Consider the following 22,028-nt stretch of genomic DNA (forward strand, 5'->3'; position numbering starts at 1 on the left):
TTGGGCAGTATGGCCATTTTCACGATATTGATTCTTCCTAACCATGAGCATGGACTCTTCTTCCATTTGTTTCTGTCCTCCTTTATTTCGTTGAGCAGTGATTTGTAGTTCTCCTTGAAGAGGCCCTTCACTTCCCTTGTAAGTTGGATTCCTACATATTTTATTCTCTTTGTAGCAATTGAGAATGGGAGTTCACTCATGATTTGGCTCCCTGTTTGTTATTGGTGTATAGGAATGCTTGTGATTTTTGCACATTGATTTTGTATCCCGAGACTTTGCTGAAGTTGCTTATCAGCTTAAGGAGATTTTGGGCTGAGATGATGGGGTTTTCTAAATATACAATCATGTCGTCTGCAAACAGGGACAATTTGACTTCCTCTTTTCCTAATTGAATACCCTTTATTTCTTTCTCTTGCCTGATTGCCCTGGCCAGAACTTCCAACTCTATGTTGAATAGGAGTGGTGAGAGAGGGCATCCCTGTCTTGTGCCAGTTTTCAAAGGGAGTGCTTCCAGTTTCTGCCCATTCAGTATGATATTGGCTGTGGGTTTGTCATAAATAGCTCTTATTATTTTGAGATATGTTCCACCAATACCTAGTTTATTGAGAGTTTTTAGCATGAAATGCTGTTGAATTTTGTCAAAGGCCTTTTCTGCATCTTTGAGATAATCATGTGGTTTTTGTCGTTGGTTCTGTTTATGTAATGGATTACGTTTATTGATTTTTGTATGTTGGACCAGCCTTGCATCCCAGGGATGAAGCCAACTTGATCCTGATGGATAAGCTTTTTGATGAGCTGCTGGATTCAGTTTGCCAGTATTTTATTGAGGATTTTCGCATTGATGTTCATCAGGGATATTGGTCTAAAATTCTCTTTTTTTGTTGTGTCTCTGCCAGGCTTTGGTATCAGGATGATACTGGCTTCATCATAAAATGAGTTAAGGAGGATTCCCTCTTTTTCTATTGATTGGAATAGTTTCAGAAGGAATGGTACCAGCTCCTCTTTGTACCTCTGGTAGAATTCGGCTGGGAATCCATCTGGTCCTGGACTCTTTTTGGTTGGTAGGCTATTGATTATTGCCTCAATTTCAGAGTCTGTTATTGGTCTATTCAGAGATTCAACTTCTTCCTGGTTTAGTCTTGGGAGGGTGTATGCGGCCAGGGATTTATCCATTTCTTCTAGATTTTCTAGTTTATTTGTGTAGAAGCGTTTATAGTATTCTCTGATGGTAGTTTGTATTTCTGTGGGATCGGTGGTGATATCCCCTTTATCATTTTTTATTGCATCTATTTGATTCTTCTCTCTTTTCCTCTTTATTAGTCTTGCTAGAGGTCTATCAATTTTGTACCAGTTCCTGGATTCATTGATTTTTTTGAAGGGTTTTTTGTGTCTCTATCTCCTTCAGTTCTGCTCTGATCTTAGTTATTTATTGCCTTCTGTTAGCTTTTGAATTTGTTTGCTCTTGCTTCTCTAGTTCTTTTAATTGTGATGTTAGGGTGTCGATTTTAGATCTCTCCTGCTTTCTCTTGTGGGCATTTAGTGCTATAAATTTCCCTCTACACACTGCTTTAAATGTGTCCCAGAGATTCTGGTATGTTGTGTCTTTGTTTCATTGGTTTCAAAGAACATCTTTATTTCTGCCTTCCTTTCGTTATTTACCCAGTAGTCATTCAGGAGCAGGTTGTTTTGTTCCCATGTAGTTGTGCAGTTTTGGGAAAGTTTCTTAATCCTGAGTTCTAATTTGATTGCACTGTGGTCTGAGAGACAGTTTGTTGTGATTTCTGTTCTTTTACATTTGCTGAAGAGTGCTCTACTTCCAACTATGTGGTCAATTTTGGAATAAGTGCGATGTGGTGCTGAGAAGAATGTATATTCTGTTGATTTGGGGTTGAGAGTTCTGTAGATGTCTGTTAGGTCCACTTCTTGCAGAGCTGAGTTCAAGTCCTGGATATCCTTGTTAACCTTCTGTCTCATCGATCTGTCTAATATTGACAATGGGGTATTAAAGTCTCCCATCATTATTGTGTGGGAGTCTAAGTCTCTTTGTAGGTCTCTAAGGACTTGTTTTATGAATCTGGGTGCTCAGGCAAGGACTTCATGACTAAAACACCAAAAGCAATGGCAACAAAAGCCAAAATTGACAAATGGGATCTAATTAAACTAAAGGGCTTCTGCACGGCAAAAGAAACTACCGTCAGAGTCAACAGGCAACTTACAGAATGGGAGACAATTTTTGCAATCTACTCATCTGACAAAGGGCTAATATCCAAAGAACTGAAACAAATTTACAAGAAAAAAACAACCCCATCAAAAAGTGGGCAAAGGATATGGACAGACACTTCTCAAAAGAAGACATTTATGCAGCCAACAGACACATGAAAAAATGCTCATCATCACTGGTCATCAGAGAAATGCAAATTAAAACCACAATGAGATACCATCTCACACCAGTTAGAATGGCGATCATTAAAAAATCAGGAAACAACAGATGCTGGAGAGGATGTGGAGAAATAGGAACACTTTTACACCATTGGTGGGAGTGTAAACTAGTTCAACCATTGTGGAAGACAGTGTGGGGATTCCTCAAGGATCTAGAACTAGAAATACCATTTGACCCAGCGATTCCATTACTGGGTATAGCCCAAAGAATTATAAATCATGCTATATAAAGGCACGTGCACACGTATGCTTATTGCGGCACTATTCACAATAGCAAAGACTTGGAACCAACCCAAATGTCCATCAATGATAGACTGGATTAAGAAAATGTGGCACATATACACATGGAACACTATGCAGCCATAAAAAAGTATGAGTTCATGTCCTTTGCAGAGACATGGATGAAGCTGGAAACCATCATTCTCAGCAAACTATCACAAGGACAGAAAACCAAACAGCGCATGTTCTCACTCATAGGTGGGAATTGAACAATGAGAACACTTGGACACAGGGCGGGGAACATCACACACCAGGGCCTGTAGTGGGGTGGGGAGCTGGGGGAGGGATAGCACTAGGAGAAGTACCTAATGTAAATGATGAGTTAATGGGTGCAGCAAACCAACATGGCACATGTATACCTATGTAACAAACCTGTACGTTGTGCACATGTACCCTAGAACTTAAAGTATAATTTTAAAAAAAAGAATGGAATAAAATGTAACGATAGACTTCAACCTGTGGGTTTTTCAGTGAAAATGGCTAATAAGGAACGCTCTCTTAAGAGTGATATCCCAGATTTAACACAACAGATACAGTTTCCTTGTCCAGTCTTTTTAAAGGACTCTATATTTATTTTACCTGCCGTATATTTATTTAACACTTGAGGTTTTTTTTTTTTCAGTTCAGTTTAAAGTTGCAAAGAGTACCATTGCTATCCATTTCAAGATACTCTTATGGATGCTATAGAGATTACATGATGTATTATTCAAGATCCCAGCAAGAATCATATAGTGCATTCAAACAGAAGAACAGAGGGGAGGTTACTAATAAGAACACTTACAAAAGAATGGGCAAGTTAGTGAAAACCAGTAAGGAATGGTAAAGCCTGAAGGGACAAAAGGAGGAGCAATTTCTGTAATGCAGAGGAAATAAGTTGTATTGAAAGGGATACCCCCCAGATGAAGAGGGGTAAATATCACTACCTTACTCTCCAATTTCCAGCCAGTGCCTCCCATTGGGTGGGCAATATCAAGGCTTCTAATCCATGAACAAGGAACGTCTTTCTATTTGTTTATATTTTTCTTAATTTATTTCAATGGTGTTTTGTATTTTCTGAAAATTAGTTTTTTTACTTCTTTTGTTAAATTTATTTCTAAGTATTTTAATCTTTTGATGCTATTGTAAATTAAATTGTTTTCTTTATTTCATTTCCATTTCATTGTCATTTAAATCAGAAAGGAGAAAAAATACAAAAATAAAAGATAAGTTTATGCTCTCTTTATATTTATACTGTATTTTATATTTGTCTGTATAATTTCCTTCTCGATGCTTTCTCTTTTTTAACTTTGGTTTAAGTTCGGGGTACCAGTGCAGGTTTGTTATATAGGTAAACTTGTGTCATGGGGTTTTGTTGTACAGATTATTTCATCACCCAGGTGTTAAGCCTAGTACCCATTAGTTGTTTTTCCTGATCCTCTCCCTCTTCCTATCCTTCACCCTCTGAAAGGCCCCAGTATCTCTTGTTCCCCTCTATGTGTCCATGTGTTATCATTTAGCTCTCACTTATAAGTGACAACCTGCAATATTTGGTTTTCTATTCCTGTGTTAGTTTGCTAAGGATAATGGCCTCCAGCTCCACCCATGTCCCTGCAAAGGTCATAATCTTGTTCTTTTTATAGCTGCATAGTATTCCATGTTATATGTGTACCACATATTCCTTATTCAGTCTATCATTGATGGACATTTAGGTTGATTCCATGTCTTTGCTACTGTGAATAGTCCTGCAATGAACATATGCATGTATGTCTTTATAATACAATGGTTTATATTCCTTTGGGTATATACACAGTATTGGGATTGCTGAGTCAAATGGTATTTCTGTCTTTAGGTCTTTGAGGAATCACCACACTGTTTTCCACAATGGCTGGACTAATTTACACTCCCACCAACAGTGTATAAGTGTTCCTTTTCCTCCACAAACTTGCCAGCAACTGTTATGTTTTGACTTTTTAATAGTAGCCATTCTGACTAGTGTGTGATGGTATCTCATTGTGGTTTTGATTTGTATTTCTCTAATGATTAGTAATGATGAGCTTTTTTCATATGATTGTTGGCTGCATGTATGTCTTCTTTTGAAGAAAAAGTGTCTGTTCATGTCCTTTGCCCACTTTTTGATGGGGTTGTTTGTTTCTTGTGAATTTGTTTAAGTTCCTTGTAGATGCTGGGTATTAGACCTCGTCAGATGTATAGTTTGCAAAAAATTTCTCTTTTTCTGTAAGTTGTCTGTTTACTGTGTTGATAGTTTCTTTTGCTGTGCAGAAGCTCTTTAGTTTAATTAGATCCCACTTGTCAGTTTTTGCTTTTGTTGCAAATGCTTTTGGCATCTTCATCATGAAATCTTTGCCCATGCCTATGTCCTGAATGACACAGCCTAGGTTGTCTTCCAGGGTTTTTTTTAATAGTTTTGGGATTTACATTTAAGTCTTTAATCTATCTTGAGTTAATTTTTATATATGATGTAAGGAAGGGTTCCAGTTTCAGTCTTCTGCTTGTGCCTAGCCAGTTATCCCAGCACCATTTATTGAATAGGGGATCCTTTCCCTATTGTCTTTATCAACTTTGTCGAAGATCAGATAGTTGTAGGTGTACAGTCTTATTTCTGGGTTTGCTATTCTTTTCCATTGGTCTATGTCTCTGTTCTTGTGCCAGTACCATGCTGTTTTGGTTACTGTACCCCTGTGTTATAGTTCAAAGTTGGGTAGCGTGCTGCCTCCAGCTTTGTTCTTTTTGCTTAGGATTGTCTTGACTATTCGGGCTCTTTTTTTGGTTTTATATGAATTTTAAAATAGTTTTTGCTAGTTCTGTGAAGAATGTGAATGGTAGTTTAATAGGAATAGCATTAAATCTATAAATTGCTTTGGGCAGTATGGCCATTTTCATGATATTGATTCTTCCTATCCATGAGCATGGAATGTTTTTCCATTTGTTTGTGTCATCTCTGATTTATTTGAGCAGTGGTTTTAGTTCTCCTTGTAGAGATCTTTCACCCCCCTAGTTAGCAGAATTCCTAGGTATTTTATTCTTTTTGTGACAGTTGTGAATGGGAGTAGATTCCTGTTTTGACTGTTGGCTTGACTGTTGTTGGTATATAGGAATGCTAGTAGTTTTGGCACATTGATTTTGTATCCTGAGACTTTGCTAAAGTTGTTTATCAGTTTAAGAAGATTTGGGGCTGAGACTGTGGGATTTTCTAGATATAAGATCATATCATCTGCAAACAGGGATAGTTTTGACTTCCTCTCTTCCTATTTGAATGCCCTTTCTTTCTTTCTGTTGCCTGATTGCCTTGTCCAGAACTTCCAGTGCTATGTTGAATAGGAGTAGTGGGAGAGGGCATCCTTGTTTTATGCCGGTTTTCAAGGGGAATGCTTCCAGCTTTTGCCCATTCAGTATGATGTTGGCTGTGGGTTTGTCATACATGTCTCTTATTATTTTGAGGTATGTTCCTTCAGTACCTAGTTTATTGAGAGTTGTTAACATGAAGAGATGTTGAATTTTATCAAAAGCCTTTTTTTCATCTATTGAGATAATCATGTGGCTTTTTTTCTTTAGTTCTGTTTATGTGATGAATCACATTTATTGATTTGCATATGTTGAACCAACTTTGCATCCCAAGGATGAAGCCTATTTCATCATGGTGGATATACTTTTTGATGTGCTGCTGGATTTAGTTTGCCAGTATTTTGTTGAGGATTTTTGCATCAATGTTCTTCCAGGACATTGGCCTAAAGTTTTCTTTTTTATTACAGCTCTGCCAGGTTTTGGTATCAGGGTGATGCTGGCCTCATAGAATCAGTTAGGGAAAAGTCCCTCCTTTGCAATTTTTTGGAATCGTTTCAGTAGGAACGATACCAGCTTTTCTTTGTACATCTGGTAGAATTCAGCTGTAACTCCATCTGGCCCTGGGCTTTTTTTGCTTGGTAGGCTATTTATTACTGCATCAATTTCAGAACTCATTATTGGCCTCTTCAGGGATTCAGTTTCTTCTTGGTTCAGTGTTGGGAGGGTGTATGTGACCAGGAATTTATCCATTTCTTCTAGATTTTCTGGTTTATGTGCATAGAGGTGTTTATCATATTCTCTGATAGTTGTTTGTATTTCTGTGGAGTCAGTGGTAATATCCCCCTTATAATTTCTGATGTGTTTATTTGAATATTCTCTCTTTTCTTCTTTATTATTCTAGCTAATGGTTTATCTTTTTTTTTTTTTCCCAAAGAAAAAGCTCCTTGATTAATTGATCTTTTGAATGGTTTTTCATGTCTCTACCTCCTTAAGTTCAGCTCTGATTTTGGTTGTTTCTTGTCTTCTGCTAGCTTTGGGATTTGTTTGCTCTTGGTTCTCTAGTTTTTTTTGTTGTGATGTTAGGTTGTTAACTTGAGATCTAACTTCTTAATGGGGGCACTTAGTGCTGTAAATTTCCCTCTTAACACTGCCTTAGCTGTGTCCCAGAGATTCTGGTACATTGTATTTTTGTTCTCATTAGTTTCAAAGAACTTCTTGATTTCTGCCTTAATTTAATTATTTACCCAAATGCCATTCAGGAGCATATTATTCAATTTCCATGTAATTGTATGGTTTTGAGTGAATCTCTTAGTCCTGAGTTCTAATTTGATTGTAACGTGGTCCAAGAGATTGTTTGATATGATTTCAGTTCTGCATTTACTAAGGAGTGTTTTACTTCCAATTATGTGATCAATTTTAGAGTAAGTACCATGTGGTGATTAGAAAAGTGTATATTCTGTTGTTCTGGGGTGGAGAGTTCTATAGATATCTATCAGGTCCATTTGTTTCAGTGTTGAGTTCAGGTCATCTTTGTTAATTTTCTGTCTTGGTGATCTGTCTTATACTGTCAGTGGGGTGTTAGAGTCTCCCACTGTTATTGTGTGGGAGTCTAAGTCTCTTTGAAGGTCTCTAAGAACTTGCTTTATGAATCTGAGTGCTCCTGTGTTGGTTGCATATATATTAAGATATTTAAGATAGTTAGACCTTCTTGCTGAATTGAACCCTTTACCATTATGTAATGTCTTTCTTGGTTTTTGTTGTTGTTTGTTGGTTTAAAGTCTGTTTTGCCAGATACTAGGATTGCAAATTCTGCTTTTTTCTGTTTTCCATTTGTTTGGTAGCTTTTCCTCATCCCTTTATTTTGAGTCTATATGTGTCATTGCTTAATTATTTATCTTTCTTCATGTGGATTTGCATTACTATCTAGTGTCCTTTCATTTCAACCTGAAGGAGTCGTGTTTGTGTTTATTGTACAGTAGGTATAATATCAAAGTTTTTGTTTATCTGGCAGTATCTTAATTTCCTCTTTATTTTTGAAGTGTAGTTTTGTTGGGTAGAGAAATTCTTGACAGTCTTTTTTGTTCATCACTTTGATTATGTTTTACCACTTCCTTTTGGCCCCTGTGATTTTTGGTGAAAATTAGCTGTTAATCTTTTTGAGGATCCTTGTAATGTGATGAGTCTTTTCTCTCTTGCTATCTTTAACTTTCTCTCTATGTCTTTGGCTTCTAATGGTTTGATTTTGATGTATCTAGATGTGGCTCTCTTTGAGTTTATTCTACTTAATGTTCATTGAGCCTGTTGATGCATAGTTAAATAGGGGCATATTTTGGCCCTTATTTCTTCAAATAGCCTTTCTATACCTCTCTTCTTCTCCTGGGACTCCTATTATTTGTATATTGGTATACTTGACAGTGTTCCAAGGATCTCTGCAGTCTTCACTTTTCTTCATATTTTTTCACTCCTCATACTGGATAATCTTGATTGATCTATCTTTATGTTTGCTGATTCTTTCCTCTGCCTGCTCAAATCTGCTGTTGAGTATATTTTTCATTTGTTAATGTACTTTTAAATTTTAGAATTTCTGTTTAGTTCTTGATTTGCTTCATAATTTCTATCTCTTTATTATATTTTCTATTTGGCAAGACATCATTCTCAGAATTTTCTTTATTTCTTTGGGTATGGTTTAGCTCTTTGAACATATTTAAAATAGCTAATATAAAAGTCTTTGTGTAGTAAGCCCAATATTTGGGCTTCTGCAGGAATCATTTCTATTGACTGCTTTATTTCCTCGTATGGGACATAGTTTCTGTTTCTGTGCATGCCTCATACATAGTTTTCTTGAAAACTAAGCATTTTATTAATGATGTAGCAACTCTGGAAACTATATTACCCCTTCTCCCCAGTGTTCATTGTTGTTTAATGATTTTTCAGAATTAAATTTGTAAAATCTATATTTTTTTGTTATATGTGGCCACTGAAGTTGCTACTTGGTTAACTTAGGGGTGAGTTAATGATTGAACAGAGATTTCCTTAAATGCCTAGAACTGATAAGCATCCTAGTTTTTGCTGAAGAGCTCTGCATGTGTGTGTTGGGGCACACCTTCAATACTCAGCCAGGCAGCTGAAAATGCCACCTTAGTCTTCACTTCCTGCTTGCAGAGCCATGAAGTCAGACAGAGATGAGATTTTAGGATCTTCTCAGGTCTTTTCTGAGCATGCTCCCTGCCCTGTAGTCTGTTAGATTCTCAGGAAAATGACAGAGCTTTTCAAAGCTCTCTGTGGACATCTAATTCTCCATCTAACATAGTTAAACTACTGTTAAACAATTACTAATCTTTGTTTTTGGAAAGAAAAAAAAACAACAGAAAAAAAGGCTATTAGCCCTTCGTGAGCTCTAAGTCAGAGCGAATAAAGATAAGCCTTGTGAGTAGGATTTTCTAGAAAACCCCCAGACAGATGAAATAATGACAGTTCTCTGGAAGTGGCATTTTAAAGGAGCTACAACCCCATTCTGCCCCCTTCCAGTGGCTGACAGGCTACTGTTTTTTTGTTTGTTTGTTTGCGTGTTTTTTAATTTTACTTTGTGTTCTGGGATACATGTGCAGAATGTGCAAGTTTGTTACATAGGTATACATGTGCCCTGGTGGTTTGCTGCACCTATCAACTCACCATCTAGGTTTTAAGCCCCGCATGTATTAGGTATTTGTCCTAATGCTCTCCCTCCCCTTGGCCACACCCACCGACAGACCCCAGTGTGTGATGCTTCTCTCCCTGTGCCCATGTGTTCTCATTGTTCAACCCCACTTATGAGTGAGAACATGCAGTGTTTGGTTATATGTTCCTGTGACAGTTTGCTGAGAATGATGGCTTACAGCTTCATCCATGTCCCTGCAAAGGACATGAGCTCATTCTGTTTTATGGCTGCGTAGTATTCCATGGTGTATATGTGCCACATTTTCTTTATCCAGCCTATCATTGATGGGCATTTGGGTTGGTTCCAAGTCTTTGCTATTGTAAACAGTGCTACTATAAACATACATGGGCATGTGTCTTTATAGTAGAATGATTTATAATCCTTTGGGTATATATCCAGTAATGGGATCACTGGGTCAAATGATATTTCTGGTTCTAGATCCTTGAGGAATCACCACACTGTCTTTCACCACAGTTGAACTAATTTACACTCCCACCAACAGTGTAAAAGCATTCCTGTTTCTCCACATCCTCTCCAGCATCTGTTGTTTCAGGACTCTCTAATAATGGTCATCCTAAATGGCATGAGATGGTATGTCATTGTGGTTTTGATTTGCATTTCTCTAATGACCAGTGATGATAATCTTTTTTTCATATGTTTCTTGGCCACATAAATGTCTTCTTTTGAGAAGTGTCTGTTCATATCTTTGCCTACTTCTTGATGGGGTTGTTTTTTTCTTGTAAATTTATTTAAGTTCCTTGTAGATTCTGGATATTAGACCTTTGTCAGAGGGGCAGATTGCAAAAGTTTTCTCCCAATCTCTAGGTTGCCTCTTCACTCTGATGATAGTTTCTTTTGCTGTGCGGAAGCTCTTTAGTTTGATTAGCTCCCATTTGTCAATTTTGGCTTTTTTTGCAATTGCTTTTCATGTTTTAGTCATGAAGTCTCTGCCCATGCCTATGTCCTGAATGGTATTGCCTAGGTTTTCTTCTAGGGTTTTTATGGTTTTGGGTTTCACATTTAAGTTTTTAATCCATCTTGAGTTAATTTTTGTATAAGATGTGATGAAGGGGTTCAGTTTCTGTTTTCTGCATATGGCTAGCCAGTTTTCCCAGCACTATTTATTAAATAGGGAATCCTTTCCCCATTGCTTGTTTTTGTCAGGTTTGTTGAAGATCAGATGGTTGTAAATGTGTGGTGTTACTTCTGAGGTCTCTGTTCTGTTCCATTGGTCTATATCTCTGTTTTGGTACCAGTACCATGCTGTTTTGGTTACTATAGCCTTGTAGTATAGTTTGAAGTCAGACAGCATGATGCCACCAGCTTTGTTCTTTTTGCTTAGGATTGTCTTGGCTATACGGGCTCTTTTTTGGTTCTAGATGAAATTTAAATTATTTTTTTCTAATTCTGCCAAGAAAGTCAATGGTAACTTGATGGGACAGGCCACTGCTTTTACCATGAATGTAAACTGTTGGTTTCCAAGACTGCCACAGAGCTGGAGAAGATGGGAATAGGGCAAGTTAAAATGCCACAAAGCTTGCTGTTCTTACTAAATTTAGCCATTTTTCTTGAATAAAGACATCCTGGATTGCTGCAAGCCTTTGGTTAATTTCCCAGATCCTGAAAAAGTTAATTTTAGCCATGTTTGCTATGGTTCTCTTTGCTGTTATGGAGAAAGGGACTTTTGGAAGTCCTTTCTCTGCCATTCCCATTGACGTACTATTTTTTTTTTTAATTTTGAATCTTTATGTGAAATTTTTTTTAGGTGTACCATTTGTAAATGGCTTTTTAGGAATTCTGCTTGGAGAGTCTTTGTCTTTTATTAGGAAAAGTAAACTTTTGAATATATTGTGCACACAGATATATTCAACCTATAGTTTTGGTTCTGGAATTTGGCAGGCCCAAATGAAATTCTGATACTGTTACCTACAATCTCTGTGACTTTGGGCACCTTATTTAAATTCCCTGAGTTTATTTTATCATTTATGAAAAGACAATATTAGGACATTAACCTTATGACTTCATTTTACATTTTCTATTTATTATGTTTTTTTATTTTTTTATTTTTAAATTATTTTAGATTAATCTTTATTCCACCCTTCCCTCTAATAGTTTGAAGTTTCCACTTCCTATATCTGTTTTAGTATATGTTACTATAAACAAACACACAGAAGTCTCTACTTGAGTACATAAAATTAGTTTCAAGACATTATTTAAGACAAGCAATAAAACTATTTAAATTGTTATGATATACTTTGGTGTCTCTATTTTGAGAAAAAGACTTAAGGTGATAATTTCTACTATTTATTGAGTGGATACTATGCACAAAACAGAATAGGTACCTTTCATTTGTTGATTAATCTTCACAATTCTAGAAAAAAAGAGTTTTGATAAGTGTCTTTTGATAAATGATGAAATGAATTCATAGAATTGAAATAAGATTCCCAAAGTCACACAGATTATAGGTAACAATATCAAGATTCCAATTGGGTCTGCCAAATTCCAAAACTAAAGCTACACTGATTCTCAAATGCTTGTCTCTTTCCATAAGGGTAAAAATTTAAGAGCACAATTAGTTGGGAGGGTCATGCATATTTGTAATAACAAATAACAGAAAGTTGTCTTTCTTACCATCTTATCTGACAAAATTTTAAATATAGAGGAGAAAAAGAAAACATAATGATAGATGAAAGCTAGAAGAGTGGAAACAGCTACAGAATAGCCTGGAAGGAAGGGACAGCTGGGGGAGGATGAGAAGGAAGTCAGAGAGACAGAGAAAGTCAACCTATGTTGACTGAAGGGAACAGATGGGAGATGAGCAAAGACAAAAGGGGCCATGTGGGTAGGTGTCATCAGTTAGAGGGCAAGTAGCTGGAATTTGATCAATAGACAAGAATTTATTTACTGGACTTCTGGGCATTGTGGGAGATACAAAAGAATGTAGAGTTATTTTGGGAACAATAATGATGTAGAGAAAACAGATGGCTTGAACTGGGGCATTAATGCTGAAGGAAAAAGCTAGAGACAGAAGGCAGAAAGAAAGAGGTTAAGGCAATCCCCATGTGAGCCAGCTTGCATATGAATCTGGAATTTTTATGGGAATGGAAAAAAATAAGTTAGAGAAAACCTCCTATTTGCTATTGAATCAAAGGTAAAGGATTTGTAGATGGAAGAAAAAAGATTCCAAATAACCTCCCTTTCCATTTCTACTTTTGAGAATGTTATTAAAGATTTATAAAAACATACACATACATACACATTACAGACAATGCTTGGCATCATCCTTCCAAATGTAAATATGTCCATTTAGCTAAAACTGGGTAGGGCCTCCTGGACATTACTAAGATTGACTAAGTAGGACCACCTTAAAAGGATCTAGGAAGTCTTTTTGTCTTGAAGAAAGTTGCAGACAAAACTTAAAAGGTGCCTCAGCAAAAGAAACTATCATCAGAGGGAACAGACAACCTACAGAATGGGCAAAATATTTGCAAACCACGCATTTGAAAAGGTCTGATATCCAGCATCTACAAGGAACTTGAAGAAATTTATAAGAAAAAACAACAACCCCATTAAAAAGTGGGCAAAAGACATGAACAGACACTTCTCAAAAGATATACATGTGGCCAATAAACATGCAAAAAAGCTCAACATCACTGATCATTAGATAAAATCCACAATGAGTTACCATCTCACACCAGTCAGAATGCCTATTACTAAAAAGTCAAAAAACAACAGATTCTGGCCAGATTGTGGAGAAAACAAAACACTTTTACAGTATTGGTGGGAGTGTAAATTAGTTCAATGATTGTGGAAGACAGTATGGTGATTCCTCAAATACCTAGAGGCAGAAATACAATCCCAATACTGGGCATACACCCAAAGGAATATAAACCATTCTATTATAAAGATACATGCATGCATATATTCACTGCAGCACTATTCACAACAGCAAAGACACAGAATCAACCTAAATGCCCATCAATGATAGACTGAATAAAGAACATATGGTATATATACACCACGGAATACTATGTAGCCATAAAAAGAAATGAGATAATGTTCTTTGTAGGGACATGGATGAAGCTGGAAGCCATTAGCCTCAGCAAACTAATGCAGGAACAGAAAATCAAATATTACACATTCTCACTTATAAGTAGGAGCTGGATGATGAAAACACATGGACACATGGCGAGGAACAACACATACTGGGTCCTGTCAGTGGGTGCGGGCTGGGAAGAGGGAGAGCATCAGGAAGAATAGCTAATGGATGCTGGGCTTAATACCTAGGTAAACGGATAATCTGTGCAGCAAACCACCATAGCACACATTTACCTATGTAACAAACCTACACATCCTGCACATGTAGCCATGAACTTAAAAGCTGGAAATCAAAAAAAAAAAAAAAAAAAAGCCTGAGGACATTTAACAATATAATGAAGATGAATCTCCATTTCTTAAAGTCAAAGCGAATCAACGTTAGTTTGTGCTAGCAGACATGGAACCCACTTCAAAGGCATGAGGATGAAATTAACTTCTGGGTAGTGCTCTAGTATATTAAATATAATAGACTCTCATATGTGCACTCATTTATTCTAAATTATCTATTGAAAGCCTACAACAACAAAAATATTAGCTACTATGAGTCTTCCTAGATACTAGGCTCCTAAATATTTAACATGATGGGAATACCAACTACACTGATTTGATCTTTATAAATTATATAAATGTACTAAATTATCACATATACCCCAAAATGTGTATATTTATTATATACCAGTTTTAAAAATTAAATTTAAAACATTTGAGGGGAAGTGGTGAGAAGGCAGTGACATGCTCCAGAGAACGCTGGGCCCAGTGCATCAGAGGCTCTACCAGGGAGACACTTTGCACATAATTACCTTGGTTAGTTATTTCTCTCATTCCTTTGTTCATCCAATACATATACACATGCCAGGCAGCCAGAGGCTTGATAGCATCAAAATTTCAAGAGCAATACCCACAGTTATTGTGGATGGCTTTTGAATGGCATGGCTGATCTGGAAACTGACTTCAGTTGTGACATTGGTGAGGACCTCGTTAGAGATTTCTGAAACAATGGTCAAGTACTAATTGAAGAATGCCAGTAGTGAGTGCCTTGGTGCACCCCAGCCAGGGTATCTGGGGTGAGCAGGGATGGACCTATGGGTACAAATTTCCCAAATTTATGCATACTGGGTTAGTTCACCAAGCCTCAGATGGACAGAGGACAGATGCAAGTTAACTGCTACCTCAAGAGATTGGGGCTATGCAGAAGGTAACTTGTGTCTGTCCATCTGAGACAAAGCCTCACTTTCTTATATACCCAACAGAAGCCAACATCTAGGTGAATATAAGTAGAAAATTCCCAATTATATATACCCAAGAGGAATTGAACAGACCCCCTAGGTTACAGAGAGACACTTCCTCACTTGGGATAGAGAAGTAAAGACTTGAGTCGAGGTTCAATCATATATATGTCTGTATGTGAATGAATATGTTTATATAGTAAATGGAGGTTGTCATTTCATTCCTGCCACCAATTAGCTCTGTGGCCATGAGTAAGCTGCTTCCTTTCCCTGGGTTTCAGCTTTCTCATTTAAAACATAAAAAAAGCTGGGTCCGATAATCTCTAAGGTCCCTACCAGCTATAATATTGTATTTGGATTCCAGATACTGACTGGAGATGATAAAATTATATGTCAACTTATAATTTGTGGTGTAAAAGATATAACATCGGACTTTCCTCTTCTTAGGAATTGTGGTGTGAAAATGACGCAACAAATGCAAAATTTACATCTCTGTCAGTCAAAAAAACATAGCGCTCCCTCATCTCCCAACGCAGCCAAACGCCTGTACAGGAACCTCTCTGAGAAACTGAAGGGGAGCCACTCTTCCTTCGATGAGGCCTATTTTAGGACAAGAACTGATCGGCTGAGTCTCAGGAAGACCTCGGTGGTAACAAAACTGTTTTTATTCTTGTGTCAGTTTGATTTATTCAGTTATGTTTGGGTTTAAGGATATTCTAAGATGATTCACGTTTACTTCAGAAGTTGATGCTTACAATTTTATAAATGCTGGAATAGATTCAGGTAGGGTAGTAACTGTACATATTTATGTTGTTAGACAAAGTCTGAGTGATTGTGAGCTGTTTCTCTTTCTTTTTGTTTCTTTTTCTTCTCCCTTAATTTTTATTTCACCACTACACCAAAAAATAAATAAACCTCAATAAAAAAGCAGCTTGACAACTATGAAGTCTCAGGTTAAATGGGCTTTCTGAGAGTTCCAGTGTTCATTCAAATAATAATATTATTACTTATTTCTGATGTATACCACACATTCTTTCCAAAGGCATTCAAAATAGAATCCAAAGAATGCACATGTATTATATGATAGACAAAGAGAGAGGAGGAAGGAAGGAAAGTAAAGGAAAAATGTAAAAAAAAAAAAACTAGGAAAAGAAAATATTGGGTATAAGAATAAAAATAGATATATCAAAAACTCTAGGCAAATATAGTACCTGTACCTGAAATTTATCATTACATTCATCTCTGACTTCCCAGAAAGTCAAAGCAGAAAAAGAAACACAATTGGTTATAGCATCCCATCTGTTGATAACTAAAAATGTCTCAGTCCATCAGGAGGAATGAATATTCACCTGTTGCTCAGTCCTCTGGACCTTGTAGATGTCATAGTGAGTTATGTAATAGAGAATGGAGTAAATAGTGGAACTCATGATGTTACAGGTATTCTCATATAATAGTTTCTCAGAATAGCCCTCAGTAAAAGCTGAGAGCATAATGTTAACATGCTCAGCAAGGGGATTTTTGCAGGCAGTAATGGCACCATTTGTTTGCTCTTAAAACAGAAATGAGTCCTAGCCTTTCCAGATAGAAGCATGCCAAAGTTTGCCAACAAAAGCTTGGAGGAGGAAATGACTTAAGAGTGAGAGTAAATATGGCACATGAGAAATTAGGAATACTAAGAGCCAAAAACAAATACATGACTGTGGACAGGGTGGCACTTTAACTTTGAACTCGTTTGTTTTCTAATATGTTTTCTCATTTCAAACTCATCTTTTGGGAGGACTTGGCTGTGGTTAAATTGGGGCCTAAGCATCAGAGGCTCTTCAGTTTAGCAGATTGTGGATAAAACACTTTACCATTCAGCAGATTGTCTTGTAGCAAAGAAAACTGCATACCAAAATAGCTTTATTCCCTGGGTCCCCATTGTCAAAACAAGCATTTGCATAATAGCTTTGTATTTTCCTCAAATTTCCATTTTGTGTTATGTACTCAGCTAAAGCTGACCTGCAGCCTTTGATAGGGAGAATTGATTTTTAATGAGACTAAAAATAAAACCTGACCACCTGAACATTTGGTCACTGGAGATCTTCCACATGTTAATCAGGTGACCCCTATGCAGGTTAAAACCAGTGGTATTTCAACTCTTTTAAAGACCAAGCAACTCTTGGTGAAGATACCAGATAGATGTGTAAATAATACATGTGTTGGTCTTCTCCCATGTGCTAAGAAATATGTACCTAAAAGAATTCCGGAGTTCTTCTCTTTTATTTACTATTAATCCTTGGAAAGCACTTTTCAAAGGAACCATATTTTCTTAAGCTATTTTTTTCTACAAGTGAAGTGTATTCTATAAATATTCAACTCTGGTCCCATGAGGCCCAAAACCAATTTGCCATCCAGCCATTGAAACCCTCCCTGAACACTACCACTTGGACTCCTCATCTCAGGGCTCAGAAACTATCAACCCACAGGAGCTAGTAGATATTTGGAAATAAGGAAGTAACATGTAACATGTATATTTTAGGAAGATTATTCTTGTATCAGTATAGAGTGAGAGCTGGGGGAGACCAAGAATAGCAGCAGACAGGTCATTGCCATGGTCCAGACATGAGATGACAATGTAGAGGCTGGGGATGGAGAGGGAGGGGTGAGTTTGAGGAAAAACAGAGAAAGTGTACTCTCAATTCCAAGCTAGCCATAACTGCTACCTGTGCTAACATTACCTATGCCAGCATTTCTCAAACTGTGTTCTGTAGAACACTATTCCAGGAGTAGTCAAAGCAAATGCAATAAAATACATGTTAAAATTATTAAAGACCCTGAGGAAGCCTACAGGGAAGTAATGGGGTACACTTGGTTTAATCTAATGTTTATCAAATTGATTTGACCACATGCTATTTTCTTCATAGAACATCTCTTAATTACTTTTTTTTTTTTTTGAGAGCGTCTCTCTCCGTTGTGCAGGCTGGAGTTCAGTGGCGCAATCTCGGCTGACTGCAACCTCTGCCCCCTGGGCAGGAGGTGATCCTCCTGCCTCAGCCTCCAGAGTAGCTGGGATTACAGGCACCCAACACCACACTCGGCTAATTTTTATATTTTTTGTAGAGATGGGGTTTCACTATGTTGGCTAGGCTGGTTTCAAACTCCTCGCCTCAAGTGATCTGCCCACCTCGGCCTCCCAAAATTCTGGGGTTACAGGCGTGAGCCACCATGCCCAGCCAAATGAACTATTAGAGTATTTTTCAGAAGACTGGTTTGAGAAAAGCTGAGGTTTGCTCTTATCTACAGCCCAGCCAGGCTATCCTGTATTCTCTCAGTGCACTTATTCAATGTCCATTAGAAATGACAGAGGGGAAGCCTAACAGAGTGTTTACTTTGGAGACCTTGGGATAAATTGTAGTTATTCCACTTATAAGTGGACATGCAGTCCCTGAAACAGTCTTTAAACTTCAAAAGAGCTAAGCTACAAAGACACACTGGTTTAAGAAATTGTGCTGATCTACTTTTGCTCCTCTCTAGAATTTCCAGGGCAATGAAGCCATGTTTGAGGCAGTCGAACAGCAGGACATGGATGCTGTGCAGATCCTCCTGTATCAGTACACACCAGAAGAACTCGACCTCAACACACCTAACAGCGAGGGCTTGACACCCCTGGATATTGCCATCATGACCAACAATGTGCCCATTGCAAGGATTCTTCTGAGGACAGGGGCCCGAGAAAGTCCACACTGTAAGTAACCTGAGAATAAACACATGTACTATTAAAGCCAGATTCCAGCCTTATGCCACCAAAATAGCCATTGCTGACTTTCAGAGCAGGAATGGTTGACTAAGCATAGACTCTGATAGGCTTTGGATGTTTTCATGGGCTTTCATGCAAATAGTGACAGCATTTATTGGTCTAAGCATCAAGTTCCTTTCTAAATAGAATATGCTGAATGGCATTAAAAAGGAACCCCCAAAGAACTTCTAAGAATTTTATTGCAAGCTTTAAAATATGTGAGATACTCCAAGTGAGGATATAGAATAGGAGATATATATAGAAGAATGAGCATTTGCGTGTTTCTGTTTTGTATCCACAGTCAATGTGGTGGCTTCATTCATTCATTCATTCATTCAATAAACACTGAGTGTGGGACACTGTTCTAGGTGCTAGGAATGTAACAGTGAACAAGAGAAAAGTCCCTATTCTCATAGAAATTACATGCTTGTTGGGAATACTTCCAATAAGCAAGTAAATAGATAAAATACAAACTCAAAATAGTGATAAACGCTGTGAAGAAAATAAAATGGATGAGTGGCTATAGATTGATAGGGAAGGGACTATTTTAAATAAGGTTGATACCCATTGACCAATCTCTCACAATCCCCACCCCTCAGTCTTCGGTAAACACTGTAATTTCTGCTTCTATGATATCAACTTTTAAAAAAAATTCCACATGTAAGTGAGATCACGCCATGTTTATCTTTCTTTGGTTGGCTTATACAACATTTTCTTTATCTATTCATCTATTGACAGACACTTAAGTTGATTCCACACCTTAGCTATTGTGAATAGTGCCATAATAAACATGGGGAAGCATATATTTCTTCAACATACTGATTTTATTTCCCTTGGATATATACCCAGTAGTGGGATTGCTGCATCATATGGTAGTTCTATTTTTAATTTTGACAATTAGGTAGGAGGAATGTCTGGTGTTTACTGCACAGTAGGGTGATGTTGGAATGGTTAACAGTTAGGTATTGTATATTACAAAGTAGCTAGAAGAGAGGCTTTTGAATGTTCTCACCACAAAGAAATGATAAATGCATGAGGTGATGGATACACTAAATACCCTAATTTAATGATTATACAACATATATGTATATGAAAACATCCAGTTGTACCCATAAATATGGGCAGTTACAATATGTCAATTAAAAAATGAATACATAAATAGGTTTGGGCAAGAAAACCTCTCTGATGTGGTGATATTTGAGTTGAATTCTAGATGATATGAAGGAATGAACTATGAGAAGATGTGGGGGTCAAATTCTCGGCAGAGTGAATGGCAAATAGAAAGATGCTGAGGCAGGCAAGAATAAGACTGACATACTGGAAGAACAAAAAAGTCAGTGGGTCCAAAGCAAAGTAGCAAGAGGGAGAATGATGATTGAGAGAGAAGTCACAGGGACCAGATTATGCAGGACCCTGAGACCATGGTCAGTGTTCAACTTTAATTGTGGAGTATGATGGGAAGGCAGTGGAGCAATTTAGGAAGGTAAATGACATATTCTGATTTACATTAGAAGATCACCACAGTGCTCTATGGAAAAGAGACAGTGGTGAGGTAATTGTGAAATTGAGAAGAGCAGTTACAAGGTCATTTTAGTGGTGCAGGAGACAGACTGGATGCTTGGACTAACATCACAGTGATGTTGAGTAGTGTCAGAATTCTGGATATATTTTTAACAGCTTTATTGAGATACAATTCACATACCATAAAATTTACCCTTTTAAAGTATACAATTCAGTAGTTTTTAGCATATGCACAGAGTTGTGCAGCCATCACCACCATCAATTTTAGAGCTTCATTGCCCTGAAAAGAAACATCATACCATCTGACTATTATCACTCCCCAATCTCCCCAACTCTTCTCAGCTCTTGACAACCATGAATCTACCTTCTGTTTCTATAGATTTGCCTGTTCTAGACATTTCATGTAACAGAATTATATAATATATGGTCTTCTGTGACTGGCTTCTTTCTGGATGTGTTTTGAAGTAGAGTTGATAGTACTTGGGGAAGAAAGTTGCACTGGGGCTAATGGCAGACCCCACCCAGGAGTGGGTGGGATAATATCATGCAGCACTCACCCTGTGTCAGGCACTTTTCTGAGCACTTTCCATGTATTGACTCCTTTAATCCTCACAGCAACATTATGAAGTAGGCACTCACATTCCCCTTAGTGAAAACTCTCTGACCCATTGACCACAATGGCTGTGAGCCACTGTTTTTATGTTTCCTAAAAGAAAAAAGTAAACTCATCAAACTGTTAGTTTCACTAATACTGATTCACTTACTTCCAAGTGGTGAGACCCAGAAGGCTGAAAGAGAAGCAAGCAAATATATAATTAGAGGTCAATCTCTGCTCCTAAATTTCGTAAATCGCCACCACCCAAAGACTAGGTACAGAAGCAGATCCTTGTATCAGAAAATTTCTTACTATAAAAATGCTAAGCTCACCATATCCATGTCAGAGACAGTGAAGATTTGGATTCAGTAGGATTTGAGCTCTTCAAAAGAGCTCTATAGTCAAAGTGCTGCCCCTTTTTAGTGGAACTGGAGGATTTGGAAGGATGATTAATGAGGATGGAAGAAATTGAAATGGCATCTTTGCTGCCTTCCGGTTTATTCTGCAACAACGTCTGTCCCAAAGATCCAGTGACAGAAGGGTGGAGAGAGAATCAGAGGGTCTGAACGTGGAGAATGCAGACTGAGCCCCATTCTACAGGAACAAGGAGACCATTCATCCAGATGTTGCCATGGCCATCCTGCACTGGGCTGGATGAAACATTAGTCCTACTCACTTACCTGCGACACTACAAAAAACTCTGCATTTTCTGTGAAAACAGTAAGACTCCCTACCTCCCAAAGCCCCCTGTGCATAATTAAACCTCTGTAAAAGAACTCAAGTACTAAATATCTAGTTAAACCAAAAGCACATTTGTTCAAGAGATCCCTGGTTTTCCTCCTCATTCTCTCTGGGATGATAGCCATGTTACCATCACAAAGTTGTAAAGGACAAATGGTGGGAGATAAACCCAGGTTTCAGCCTCCAGGAAACATGACACCTAAGTCACCTTAGCTACCTAAAAAGGCAAAGAGATACGACCACTTATAGACTTACATGTGTAAAAATGGCAATGCAATATTGGTTGTGTACCTATGAAGTCTCCACATACAACGTCTCTGGTTTTCACACTAGCCCTACAGGATAAAGTTATTAACTCCATTTTAGGAGGAG

At 37.6% G+C, this 22,028-nt stretch overlaps 1 protein-coding gene across 2 annotated transcripts in view; it reads left to right on the forward strand.

Moving 5' to 3' along the window:
• ANKFN1 (ankyrin repeat and fibronectin type III domain containing 1) overlaps positions 1-22,028 on the forward strand; it is a 359,995-nt gene that overhangs the window by 178,518 nt on the left and 159,449 nt on the right. For both annotated transcript variants that reach the window (XM_003817411.4, XM_063598775.1), the window contains 2 exons: positions 15,469-15,670; positions 18,538-18,748. In XM_003817411.4, coding sequence (XP_003817459.3) covers positions 15,469-15,670; positions 18,538-18,748 — 413 coding nt within the window. The remainder of the gene's footprint in view (positions 1-15,468; positions 15,671-18,537; positions 18,749-22,028) is intronic.

The sequence above is a fragment of the Pan paniscus genome, chromosome 19 (assembly GCF_029289425.2).
Source record: "Pan paniscus chromosome 19, NHGRI_mPanPan1-v2.0_pri, whole genome shotgun sequence".
NCBI lineage: Eukaryota > Metazoa > Chordata > Mammalia > Primates > Hominidae > Pan > Pan paniscus.